Source organism: Periplaneta americana, chromosome 4, assembly GCF_040183065.1.
Source record: "Periplaneta americana isolate PAMFEO1 chromosome 4, P.americana_PAMFEO1_priV1, whole genome shotgun sequence".
In the NCBI taxonomy this organism is placed as follows: Eukaryota; Metazoa; Arthropoda; class Insecta; order Blattodea; family Blattidae; genus Periplaneta; species Periplaneta americana.
The window spans coordinates 94,209,819-94,223,827 of NC_091120.1; the positions used below are offsets into that span (position 1 = coordinate 94,209,819).

Consider the following 14,009-nt stretch of genomic DNA (forward strand, 5'->3'; position numbering starts at 1 on the left):
CTTTTTATATATGATTCCTAGAATTGTAACGAATAAAATGCAGCCTATAACATTTTGTTTCTTTGCGAATTTCATGATATCGTTTAAAGATACGAGATTTTTTGTAGAGTAGCCAGTAGTGTAGTGTAAGCTATTTGTGATCATGTTTTAATAGTAATTTAATCATAAAAAGTAAAGGTTTCGATTAATTGTCTGGAATTGAATTAAACATTTTACTCGTCATGGCTGTGGGAAGCCAACAGCGCTATAGCCATGTTTAGTTTGTTTACAACAGAACTAACAACTGCCCTAACTTAATAGAAACTGTTAGGTACGTACTTACGTGCTATTGATGAATTCTAGAATAATTTAGTGCCACACCTTCCTGAAGATAGTTTGAATACGACGAGATAGTAACAAATTTCAAATCATGATTATGTAGACACATTATTAATTTGCAGTGAAATAGCTCAAAATGCCGATATACTGTAGTTATCCGGCTAAACCAGCAAAGTTTTCCTGACACACGGCCACCAAGTCTCAGAATCTTCGTGTTAACAGTGCCTAGGATTTTGGAAACTTGAAGCGTAAAGTCTAATACGAAGGACAGCGACTAAGGAACAGAGCGGAAGCTGAGGAACAAATTTTAAATCTTGTGAATGGAGACTCTAGCGGCACAGTAGTCCTGGAATGCCTCGTATGATTGACATATTCCATTGGACTGTCCTCAGGATTTTAGAAGAACAATAAATTATTGTGACCGTACCATATCCAGTGGGTCGATGTGTCTCAAAAGCAGACCACGTTCCTAGTCTAGTTTCTTCCCTCTGGTTCCTGCAGTAGGGCCAAGATTTTACGCAAATAAATTTTGGGAACCGACGAAGCTACTTCCACAAAATATGACATTATCAATTTCCACAATTCCAATACGTGGGCCGAAGAAAATTTTATTTATAACATTCAACATCATTTTCAGCAAAGATATGCGTAAACATATGGGCAGGAATCGTCAGTGATTGTATATTTGGCCCCTACATTCCTCCTCAGCGCTCACAGGAGCAGTTACCTTGTATTTCTGCAAGACACACTTCCAAGTTTGCTGGAAAACGTCTCCCTAAGAAGTAGAAGAACCATGTCGTTTTTATATTATGGTAACCACAGCGTATTACGTCATAGTTTTTCTGACAGGTGCAGGCTATAGACCGATCAGATGACCTGCTAGATCGCCGGACTTCAGTCTGTGGATTTTAATATTTTGGGGGTATATAAACAGAAAATCGTGAAACTCTCCAAGAACGTATTTTTAAGTCGCTGAGGAAATATAGGATAAAATGGAAATGCTTTCTAGAGTCCGATATATGTGAACAAAGAGGTGTGAAGGTTGTAAGTACGCAAATGGTGGACTCTTGGAACAATATATTAAAAAATTTAGTGAAGCTTGTTAATAGAAATAACATTTATTATGCCATATTTAAGTTTTTCTTTTCTTGTTATTAACTTAATTTTACTTCTTTCAAATGTTATCTTTTAATGGAGTGTGAGTTGTAAAAGATGTGTTTTAATTCAGTTATTTTAAAATTACATGAAATTATGTAATGGAATCTTTCGTATAAATTATACTGTATCATTAAGCACTACTCAATTGAGTTCAGCTTTGAACAAGCTGATAGAATATTGTTCGCAACTTGAGAATTAATTAAATATGCGTACCTTTTTATTGGAAACTTTACGTCTCAATGCTGCTGCGTTGAGGTAGCAATCCACAAAGAAATGTTCGTTTACATTACAATCGATCCTTTCGTAACCTGGTACCGTAAATGGAGCATATAGGAGTACATCCATTCCTCTGCAAATCAGTAAAGTTAAGGAGTACTTGCTGGTATTATTCAAGCTTTATGGCGCTACTACCTATTACATTTTTTGCAGTGACGGCAAAAGTATTTTCACCTGTCTGTAACCAAATCCAAATTCTGTACGTCAAAATTAATTTCTTTTGCTTTTTGACTTGGGAGTTCCTTAAAATAAAATAAGATAAATATCAGCATATTCTTCTGTTTGAGTAAATCCTTACAAGGGAACAAGTCAAAGCAGGAATGGTCACAACCCAAAATGAGACAATCCGTTGTTAAAATTAAATAATGCCTGTTAAATATAATACACATATTTTTATTTCACACAATATTCTTAGCTGAGCTACAACTAATATACATGATATTACGCATATCATAAATATTCAACCTTCCCTCTTTTTTTTCCAGGAATTGACTAGCCTTCACTTCTCGAAATATTTAATAGCAGTCTATCTCTTCAGCCAGTCTTCCTGATGTTATTTCTGTAAATGCTTTAAACGTTTTAAGACTGCTCGAGGGCATATAGTTGTGTGTCATAATACAAATTTAAATGTCATAATACGAGAATCTTAAAGTACTTTTCTGTCATATATTCAAGTATGTTAATCCTATTGATGGACTCCTATTGATCACATTTTAAATGGTAGCCATATGACTCACCTACTAACACTTGCTAAAATTATGAAACTATAATAAACAAAATTCATAAGGACTGGATTGTGTCAGACACAACAGTAGTTTACCACATTCATTGCCTCCCTGTAGCGCACTCTCAGTCAATGAGGGCTAATTCAAGGGTCAAGACTGAATGCAATGTTATGTTCAAGGCTTCACATAACTTCGATTGAGGATCAAAATGTTAGAAACGCGCTATATATAACAAAATCTATCATATTTTTTTCGGAACAAACCACATCTCGCTCAATAAGACGTCTAGATGCATTTCAATAATTCTCGATATATGTGTTATTCTTCTTTCGATTAAAATATTTTGCAATATTAAATAGACTAGGAACGCCATCTTTCAAATCCCTCATATTCTCTGTTTCATAATTCCATTCTTATACCAATGTTAAACAGCTGTATTCTCTGTTTCATAATTCCATTCTTATACCAATGTTAAACAGCTGTATCAGAGAAAGCGTTCATAATTAACAGTACAACGTTTAATTGTATATATGTAATGTATGTATGTATGTATGTATGTATGTATGCATGTATGCATGTATGCATGTATGCATGTATGCATGTATGTATGTATGTATGTATGTATGTATGTATTTTTTATATAAGAGCCCATCAACAGATCAAGTAAAGTAGAATAGCTACCGTTAGTGTTATATTTCACAGTATGGCTTTCAAAACTTTAAACCGTCCTAATGTTTATCTTTTTCAAGAACAATGTTCTCTGAGAAATAGCTGATTTGATGAACTGGTTAGTTGCAAGGTTGATGCGAACATTTATTTCAGTACACTGTACACAACACAATTAATCAGTTAACGAATTTTTTTCGTAGAATTCACCTCAAAACTTTTAAGTAAAAATCGTGTCTTATTAATTAACAGAGATCCCAAATTATAATTTCTAAAGAATACTAAGCAATTTCTGAGCTCACTCTTACAAAATGTATAGGCTAGCTATCCTTTACAGTGACTGTAACTATGCTGCCATCACTATCAGGTACAGTATATTCTTTGTGCGAGTAATAAGCAGAGATGATTCTCGAGCTCAAAATACGAAGTCTGACAAAGTCTACAAAATTGCAACAGCGGCACTGGTTCTTTAAATATGTCTTCAAAAATCTGTACTTCAAGATCGCAGTCTACCTTAAGGCTGGTCCACAATAAACCGGGAACGGAAACGACAATGAGAACAAGAATGGAAATATTGTTAAATTAAATGTATTTAAATGTGAGCATTCACAATTAACGAGAAGCCTACCGGAGCTCGGAAACGGGGATGTGAAAATTAATTGCGAATTTAAATACATTTAATTTAACAATATTTCCGTTCTCGTTCCCGTTGTCGTTTCCTTTCCCGTTTTATTGTGGACCAGGCTTTAGATGTATTACGGGGAAGTGCTATAAGGATTTGTGAAACAGGCGAATACAGTCCGAAATATTTGCAGAAATCACGAAAAAAGTACATCTTGGCCTACAAAGAAATTACAGATCGTAAACGCATTTCTTATACTTGACACATCTTATTAGCTGCCACTTTTTTCCTGTTTTCATTGTTGCAGATATCTTAAGAAAACATCGAAGATACAGAGAAAAACATATCTGCAACTTTAAATGGCACTAAAAATGAATTCTGATACAGTTGTATAGGGTAAAATAAACGGCATGTATCCCATGAAAAGACCACACTCAATCTCAGTAATAAGGTATGTACTGGCATCCATGCTGTCAGTTTGCATACCTCATACAACATAAGTAATGCAGTGGCTTTCTGGGTCGACAGTCGACAGTCCTCGCTCCATTACGTCAGTTCTTCCAATATAAAATGATAATGCTTCAAGCAGTATATTTAAATAAGTGTCGTGTCGTGTGTTAAACACTCGTGCTTTGGTTTACTCTAAGCATGTAACAGGTGCGAATGTGTGGAATGTTACTAATAAACGGAGGAACATAGTTTGCTTAGAACAGAGTGTTTTACAGTACAACTTTTTCTGGAAAAATTTATCCATCCCAAACGTGTCGAATATGGCCACTGCTCCAGCAAATGCTCCACCCAGAACCATCCTGAAACACACGACCAAGAATAGAAACTGGCGAAAGTACTAACATAGCAGAATTTATTTTTTTGAAGGAAAGGGATTTGTTATAAACTGTGCTTCATACGGTAGTACACATTGAAAATGCCAGAGATATACAGGATGAACCGTAAGTAATGTTATTAATTTCAAGGGGTTATTCCTTGAGTTATTTAAAACAAAGAAGAAGTTTAATCAATTTTGCTCCTTTGTGCTTCTTTGCTAGAGAAACAATTATTTTATAGGAAACATTTCATAGCATATTTTGGGAAAGCTATGCTAAGTCAGTTTAAGAGAGCAGTGTATTATGATAATAGATGACTTAAATAATTTCAGTTTTGTTCTTTAAATGTGCAGAAATTTGATCCAAACCAATGGAAGTTTTCGTTTCGCAAAGGAATTTTAAACCTTGCTGCGCTGTGACAACACTGTGAAGCTACCTCGTTTATGTAAGGAATGGGTGAGACAAGGAAACCGATTTCTACTTTAAGAAATTAATGTGGGAGGTAACTATTTCTAACTGGTTGAAGGAAATGCTCGTAGTATGACAGAAGGAGATTTTTTAAATCATCAATTGCATTTGTATAATGTAAAATAAGCTTTTCTTATTGGCTGCGTTCACCGAATATGCAATTAAAATTAAGTCGAAAAGTTTGAAAATAAAATTGTTTGTACATTAGTATTATAAACAGTCTTTATCGTTAGTGAAAATCGTGCTTAATATGCCACATTATCGTGCTAGTGCCTAAAATATTACCATGACAACTAAAACGTCATGAATTCTAAGGCATAACTTGTACCACAAGTTAACATTATGAAAAGATTTGCCAGCGCTGTAATATTTAAAATATCAGATTTGTCATAGCAACCTCTTTTTTTCATAGACCATGATATCAAAGTGGTTTATTATTTTACATCATTACAAATCTGATGTTATTTCTTTATTAATTTTCTTTTATAATACTGTCGTACAATAAAATAGAGAATGAAACTCATTTCTATTTTATAAAACTATTACATTCGTAAAAGATATCAAACTCACTACGTTCATTTCATAACATTTACTCATGTAATAAACTATAACATTATACTCTTGTTTCATAATAGGCCTAATACTGTTTTAATTTTGTTCGTTACTTCAACGTGAAATAAGCATTTCGTATTTTTATTTTTTCCTTTAGAGTTTTAAATGTTTAAAATTTTTATTTTTATAACGTGAAATATGCATCATTACTGTTCAGGATCTCTACAATATTCAATTGACATGGGAGTGTAGAAATATTTCTTAATGTTATCCATTTAGTTTGAAAGAAGCGTATCTTATTGCCTGTGTTCTCTCAACATTTAATTAAAATTATGTTACAGAGTTTATTTTAAATCCTCCAAAATTTTGTTTAACTTGAAACAAACAGTGTTCATTCTCTCTTATCTAACACAGATTAAACACAAAAATTAAACGGTATATCTGTATTTTTTCTTACGAGTTTAAATGCAATGTGCATGGCATGATGGTATTAACCTTCAACAACCCAGGTGGAATGTTTTGTTCAGAGCAACACAACTCCCAGCTAGTTGTAGGGCTCAGCGTTGCAAGTCCTCATAATTCATGTATTTTAAAATGCACGTTTTTCTGTAAAATTATTCAAAATACAGCAAAATAGTATTTTACTCAAGAAATCACCCGCCAGAATTATTGACATTGCTTACGGTTCACTCTGTATATTTTAATCGACTGACTATTTTTATTGACTGAAGTTTACTTTAATTGGCATGATAGAGAATGGGGAAGCCCCAAATAGGAACTCTAAATTCGCTGAAATACTGAACTATTTTTTTTGACACTTTCACATATTTCTATCAAAGATTACTAAACAAAGAGAAAGTGAAATTATAAATAGAAAGGAACTAGAGGCGGGTAGCACTTCATCGCTAAAGGACCTATTGCGCCTATTTCTTCAACACCAAAAGGAAGCTGTTAAGCAAACAACGCTGAAGTCTTATTCAGTTTATGGATCTTGTAGTTCCTTTGAAAATATCCTTTATAGCAGATTTATGATACGAATCAACTGATATCTCCTAAGGCTTAATACATGAATTTATAGATTTCATACCAAGTGGTTTATTATTTTAGATCACAAAGTTTCTACTTGGAATTTCTATCTTGTGTGTGTACTGTACAATGCCTTGTCAATAAGCCTGTCATGATGCATAAATCGACTCTTTTTAAGGCTAAAACTTGCTTAGTTAATTTCCTTAATTGATGTAATTTGTTACACCATTCCTTAAAGCTTTCTTATCCTGCCTTATAGAGTTTTAAATCATGTAGGAGGTAATTTATTATGACTATTACACTTTTACTATGTCACACTACTTTCGACCAATAAAACGGTACGAAAGGACGTCTTTCAACCAATCATGGCTGCTTATCGCACAATTTTATCGCGTCCCTAGCATTTGTTTAATTTTATCGCGTCCCTAGCATTTGTTTCTTTATTATTATAATGTACCGAAGTACATATGATATTTCCATGCAGATATTCTGCGACATCATACGATGAAAGAGTAATGGAACGGAGAAAAACTCTCTCCGGCGCCGGGATTTGAACCCGGGTTTTCAGCTCTACGTGCTGACGCTTTATCCACTAAGCCACACCGGATTCCACCCCGGCGTCGGAAGAATCGTAAATACCTCGGTAAGTTCCAACTCTTGAGTTCCCTCTAGTGGCCGCCCTCTGCACTACGTCATAGGTATCTATGAACCTAGGACCGAAGTCCACACATGTGCTGAGGTGCACTCGTAATGAGTGACTATTTGGCCGGGATCCGACGGAATAAGCAACCCAAGAGTTGGAACTTAAAAACTGAGACGGTTCTTCCGACGCCGGGGTGGAATCCGGTGTGGCTTAGTGGATAAAGCGTCAGCACGTAGAGCTGAAAACCCGGGTTCAAATCCCGGCGCCGGAGAGAGTTTTTCTCCGTTCCGTTACTCTTTCATCGTATTTGTTTCTTTGTTTGCCAACATTTCACACTGCGCTGGTCTGTCATACCAATGCATCTTCTGAAATCCTATTTACAAATAAATGAAGAGCACCATTCGGAAATCCTGAATAAGTTGAATACACCATGTAGGCCTACATCAACGAGTTCCACTTATTACGCACACTTCCAATATAACATCAATTGAACCACCAACCACATTCAAATTTGAAAATTGTACATTCAATAATTATTCCTTTTAAAATTATTCATGTTTATTTTTTATATCATTGTCGGCAAGGAAAGCCTTGCAAAACAAACAAAATTCACACAACTATCGAAAGAACTGCTTAATGCGAAGAAGATAGCGCAGGAAAATTACCTAAATAAACTTTTCAAAGGTGAACAAAACGGGTGGGGGGAATTTTATAAATATGTGAAGAGACGACGCAAGGAAAACTATTCGAGCCTCCCCCTAAAAAATTACCGCAATCAATTTATCGTACAGGACAGCGAAAAAGCAGAAAAATTAAATTCCTATTATGCCACTGTTTTTGGGATGAGGATAATAGTACCACACTTAGCTTCTGTGGAAAATACGGGTCAGTTTTCTATCAAGCCTAGGGACATAAGGAGAAGGATCACTAAATTGAAAACTCATAAATCAGTAGGACCTGATGGTATCGCCGGAGACGTACTGAAATTGGGAGGGGAAGCCATGATTCCCTATCTAGTGCGTATATTTGAAATATCAAATAACAATGGTACTGTCCCGCGAGATTGGAAAGATGCAATAGTGGTACCAATTTATAAGTCAGGGTCTCGCTCAGATACAAAAAAATTACAGACCGGTCAGCCTCACCTCTGTGGTTTGCAAACAGATGGAACACTTGATTTCAGCTTAACTAAGGCAGCATTGGGATGATTCAAATTGGTTACATAACTGTCAGCATGGACTTCGGGGGGGCTATTCATGTGAGAGTCAATTAGTAACGGTATGTCAGGATTTAGAAGACGGAATAGATTCCAATAGCCAAGTAGATGCAGTGATTATTGACTTTTCACGCGCATTCGATATAGTCCCACACGATATATTGTTGGTTAAACTACAATCAACGGGGATTGACTTCAGAGTGCTCCAGTGGATCAAGGAATTTTTAACTTGTCGCACTCAGAGAGTACGGGTAGAGGAGGAATTATCGAACCCAATTGAAATTACTTCCGGGGTCCCGCAGGGTAGTGTCTTGGGGCCTCTTCTGTTCTTGGCTTTTGTAAATGATCTGCCAGTTAATATCTTGTCTAGGGTTCGCTTATTCGCGGATGATTGTATGATATACAGGGAAATAAAAAGTCGTGAAGATACTATTCTTCTCCAGAATGACCTCAATAGAATAAACGATTGGGCAATAACCAACAAAATGAAAATAAATTCTCTAAAGAGCAAAGCCATCAACTTTACAAGGAAAAGAAATAAAATAGCCGCATCGTATACGTTAGGGGATGAAACCATTCCGGAAGTTAACAAATGTAAATACCTCGGAATAACATTTAGCAGCGATCTCGGCTGGGGGGAACACGTTACAGACACAGCGGGAAAGGCATGGAGAGCGTTACACTTTGTGATGAGGGTATTAAGAAAAGGTTCTGATAAATCCAAATAGATTGCATATAAATCACTAGTACGTCCAGTAATGGAATATGGTGCTTCATGTTGGGATCCTTACAGATTAGAACATATTAAGACACTGGAAAAGATTCAAAAACGGGCTCTTAAGTGTTGTCGGAAAAATTCACCATTAAAATGGGACACACTCACGGACAGGAGAACGCGAATTAGATTATGTGCACTGTTCAAAACATACAGAGGTGAGCCTGCCTGGAGAGAAATAAAAAATAGGTTGCAGCCGCCAAATTACTCTTCAAGGAACGACCACTCATATAAATTGAGGGAAAGAAGGCAGAGGACGGACACTGGAAAGTTTTCTTTTCTCAATCGTACTATCAGGGACTGGAATGCTTTACCTGCAGACTTACTAAAGGCTTTACCAACAACCAAAAATGTATTTAAAAATAGGCTTAAGGACCTTACTAATAGACGGTAATTATACACAGTATTTAAAGGGTGTAAATGAAGTGTTGTATCAGTGAAGAATTATGTTGTGTCAGTGAAGTGTGTTGTATCAGTGAAGAAGTATGTCGTGCCAGTGAAGTGTGCTGTGTAAGTGAAACGTGTTCCTGTCAGTGAAGCTTTATAGTTTATAGTGGCAGTGCAAAGAATTTGAACAGTGAAATGTTTTTGAAGTGTTAGTGAAATCAGGATAGAATCAATGAAATGTGTCGTAGTTCCAGTGCAGTGAGTGAGTTGACAGCGAAATGAGTGTAATGTTGAAAGGTACTTGTGCAGATATGAACATATACTCGTGGGTTTTAGTTCGATCTTAGTTTTAAGATACAAATTAGAATATTTCAAATGTTATTTTAAGTGATCGTTTCATTTAATTTAGTATATTCCCTGTTGTTGTTATTATTATTATTATTAGTATTAATTATTAGTATTATTATTAATTGTATTTTTAATTAATAAGTTTATTATTGTCATTATTGAGTGTAATTAGTTACCACTGCCACCGGGTATATACCCATTGCAGTATGAATAAATACATAAACATACAATTAAAACTTTACTAACACTTGTGTATATTATTTAGGTTATGTTATAGCTTCCGCTATATGATATTATGGATAGTCACGTATCAGAGATTGTTTAATATTAAGATTTATTGAAAATCATGTGTCAAGTGACGTTGATTACTGGGATTCGGATAATTGAAGGGAATGTTTTAATAAAAATGAAACTGAATCAACAAAGCCTTCTTGACTAGTAACACTGCTATCGTGATATAGATCGATAACTTCTCGACGAGAAGGCATTGCTAGTAATCATAACTCACTACTGCCATCTAGCATGCATCTAGAGTAATATTTGTAATGTTGAGATGGTACAATAATACATTTGAAGACAGTTGTATTTTCGTAAGTCAATTAATATTTTATTGTATTGGAGTACTTTGTTACTTCTAATCTTTATATACTTTCTTCTAATCGTGTAATAGTCAATTAAATCCCACTCGAGTTTTGATTTTCTCTAGATAAATCAAAACCTCTAGTGAGATTACTGTTGATAATGTTTTCATATTACAGAGCTTGAAGTTAAATAAGCAAAATATAATGTAAACAAACGAGCACATAAAACCAAAGCAATGTTACCTAAAATTAAATATACGCTTAAAATAAGCACTTCAGTAGAAAATAAAACATTGGAACAAGTCAACCAATTCATATATCCTATATAATTATGATATAACATATTTTAAAGGACTGGACGTATATAGTAAAATTATGAATTTGCAGGATGCTTACTGCATAATAAAAAAAAAATCTTAAAAGAAAAGAATATAAGAGAGGCCCAAGCGAAATTATACAAAATAATGATTATTTCCAGCTGCTAAATGGTTCTGAAGGCAAAATGCAAAACGCAGGAAACAAATTTATTTGTCAGATGGCAAAGAATTCGGAGAATGTTTTGATTAAATTAGGACTAAATCATAACTTACAACTCTAATGTACTTGTAGACGAAAAAGGTTCCATTTCCAGTGAAATAAACGATTTTGAATACTGGGCAAGTAAAAAAACCGAACATTACAGAGAACAGCACTGAGCTTTCTCCTCACTTGTGAAAAGATGCACACTAATAATTAAAATGAAGAGTGAAGAAATCGGGGTGAGTTAGCAGTATATAAACGTATTACGGATGAGATATTGACTTCGGCATATAGAAATATGAATGTATATTAAGAATAAGATAACTTGGTTTGAACACATATGAACACATAAACGTATTACGGATGATGTACGAGTAATTCACTTTGAAACATAAAAATACTTAAAGGTATTGAATTGGTGATACCAAGATGAGGGCGAGTATTCACCATGAATTCCCTGAAATTCCCTTTACATAACCTCATAAAAAACTCAACCAGGTAAACATACCAAGTGGTATTCAAACCTATATCCGAAGACCTTAAAACATATACTAACGAGTTAATAATGGTTAGGATACCTAACAATATATAAACATATTACGGATAATAGACTTGAACACACAGAGCTCATCACGAAGAACACAAACGCATTAATATTGAATAGGCCTAATACCATTTTGTACCTGTCATCACTTCTTGACGTCGACAACCATTGTCATGTTTTGGTGTATCACCCCTGCACTCAGACTGCGATGATAACTACGCACCACGAGCAGGAAGTACATGTACAACCCTGTCAACACAAATAATACATTCATATTCAACTGATACATATATTATATAATTATGGATATATAAGTATATATATACCTAAATATTTATATATATTTTTTCTCATATATTTGGAAATGTATTTATTCAGTTTGGTTGTAGTATGCTTACAATTTAAGGAACTATCATGTTCAAACTCATGGACTATAAATTCTCAACTTTATGTTATTCAGTGACGGGTAAGGATAATTACATGAAATTGGGGGATAAGTGAATGATAAACAATATACTTTAACAATTGTGTTCTGAATTAGCGAGGCATCTACATTAAGGTGAGTCTAATATATCAACACGTGGTCTGCATTTGTCAGGGTTACATAACTGTAACGAGTGCAGTAAATCATCAATTACGTTAAGGAAAGGCAGGAACCTCGTATAGGCCTATTAGAATATTCATATTCCTGACGAATAAGTAATTTCTCAGCTTCACAGGGAGCTATACCTGAAAGCCAGATTTGTATAATATATGTCACTGTTCGTTACCAGAAAACCACAATTCAAGTCACACAGAGTTTGTGTGCACTCAATGTTGGGTCTTTGACGGCCTGTCAGTCCAGTCGATATGTGGATACAAAGGGAAAAATTGAGTCGATGTTAGGTACAGTTCCTGGATAGCTCAGTCGGTAGAGCGTTGGCGCACTCAGCCAAAGTTCCGGGTTCGATACCCGGCCCCAGAACAATTTTTCCTTCAAATTATTCAAGTAATTTCTCGTTCATGCTAAAGTTCAATGATAGATGTTCATAATAAAGTGAGGTTTCGGCTTCTTATAAAATGTAATAGGTAGTCTAGAATCTATAACTAACTCTCGTGAGCGTTTGTGCACATAAATAAATTATTCTTAAGGATCTAGACTTAATCTCTGTAAAATCATAATTTTATAAAAGCTCATCAACGGATTATCCCGAAAATTTTGCTTAGTCGTAGAGACATCCTACGTTTTCCAGGTAGCTACATATCGGCTTCATCAACAAGGAAGCTGAACCTTTTTGTTCAATTCTTTACTATAAATTTATTATTCTGTTCCTCTGGAACGCACCAAGATGCGACATGGTCACCTCAGCTGACCTCCGACATGGTGTTGGGTACGCCACGACTTCCGGCTCGAGATAGTGGTAGATGCGCCAAGATTCTCAGTTCGAGGTAGAGTTAGGTGAGCAAAGATTCTCAGCTCGAGATAGTGTTAGATGCGCCAAGATTCCCAGTTCGAGATAGTAAGCCTATTAGATGCGCACAAAATTCTCAGTTCGAGAGTGTTAGATACGCCAAGATTCCCAGTTCGAGATAGTGTTAAATGCGCCAAGATTCCCAGTTCAAGATAGTGTTAGATGCGCGATGATTCCCAGTTCGAGATAGTGTTAGGTGCGCCAAGATTCCCAGTTCGAGATAGTGTTAGATGCGCCAAGATTCCCAGTTTGAGATAGTGTTAGATGCGCGATGATTCCCAATTCGAGATAGTGTCAGATACGCCAAGATTCCCAGTTCGAGATAGTGTTAGATGCGCGATGATTCCCAGTTCGAGATAGTGTTAGGTGCGCCAAGATTCCCAGTTCGAGATAGTTTTGGGTGCACCAAGATTCCCAGTTCGAGATAGTGTTAGATGCGCCTAGATTCTCAGTTCGAGATAGTGTTAGGTCCGTTAAGATTCCCAATTCGAGATAGTGTTAGATACGCCAAGATTCCCAGTTCGAGATAGTGTCAGATGCGCGATGATTCCCAGTTCGAGATAGTGTTAGGTGCGCCAAGATTCCCAGTTCGAGATAGTTTTGGGTGCACCAAGATTCCCAGTTCGAGATAGTGTTAGATGCGCCTAGATTCTCAGTTCGAGATAGTATTAGAAACGTTAAGATTCCCAGTTCGAGATAGTTTTGGGTGCACCAAGATTCCCAGTTCGAGATAGTGTTAGATGCGCCTAGATTCTCAGTTCGAGATAGTGTTAGGTGCGTTAAGATTCCCAATTCGAGATAGTATTAGATACGCCAAGATTCCCAGTTCGAGATAGTGTCAGATGCGCGATGATTCCCAGTTCGAGATAGTGTTAGGTGCGCCAAGATTCCTATTCGAGATAGTGTTAGG

General features: G+C 35.7%; 1 protein-coding gene across 1 annotated transcript in view; it reads right to left on the minus strand.

Moving 5' to 3' along the window:
* Window positions 1-2,124: 2,124 nt before the first annotated feature.
* The window catches only part of LOC138698056 (uncharacterized), a 44,384-nt gene continuing 32,499 nt past the window's right edge, over window positions 2,125-14,009 (minus strand). Inside the window, exons 6-7 of the mRNA XM_069823738.1 lie at window positions 11,788-11,897; window positions 2,125-4,574 (exon numbers count right to left, since the gene is read on the minus strand). Coding sequence (XP_069679839.1) covers window positions 11,794-11,897 — 104 coding nt within the window. The 3' untranslated portion in view covers window positions 2,125-4,574; window positions 11,788-11,793. The remainder of the gene's footprint in view (window positions 4,575-11,787; window positions 11,898-14,009) is intronic.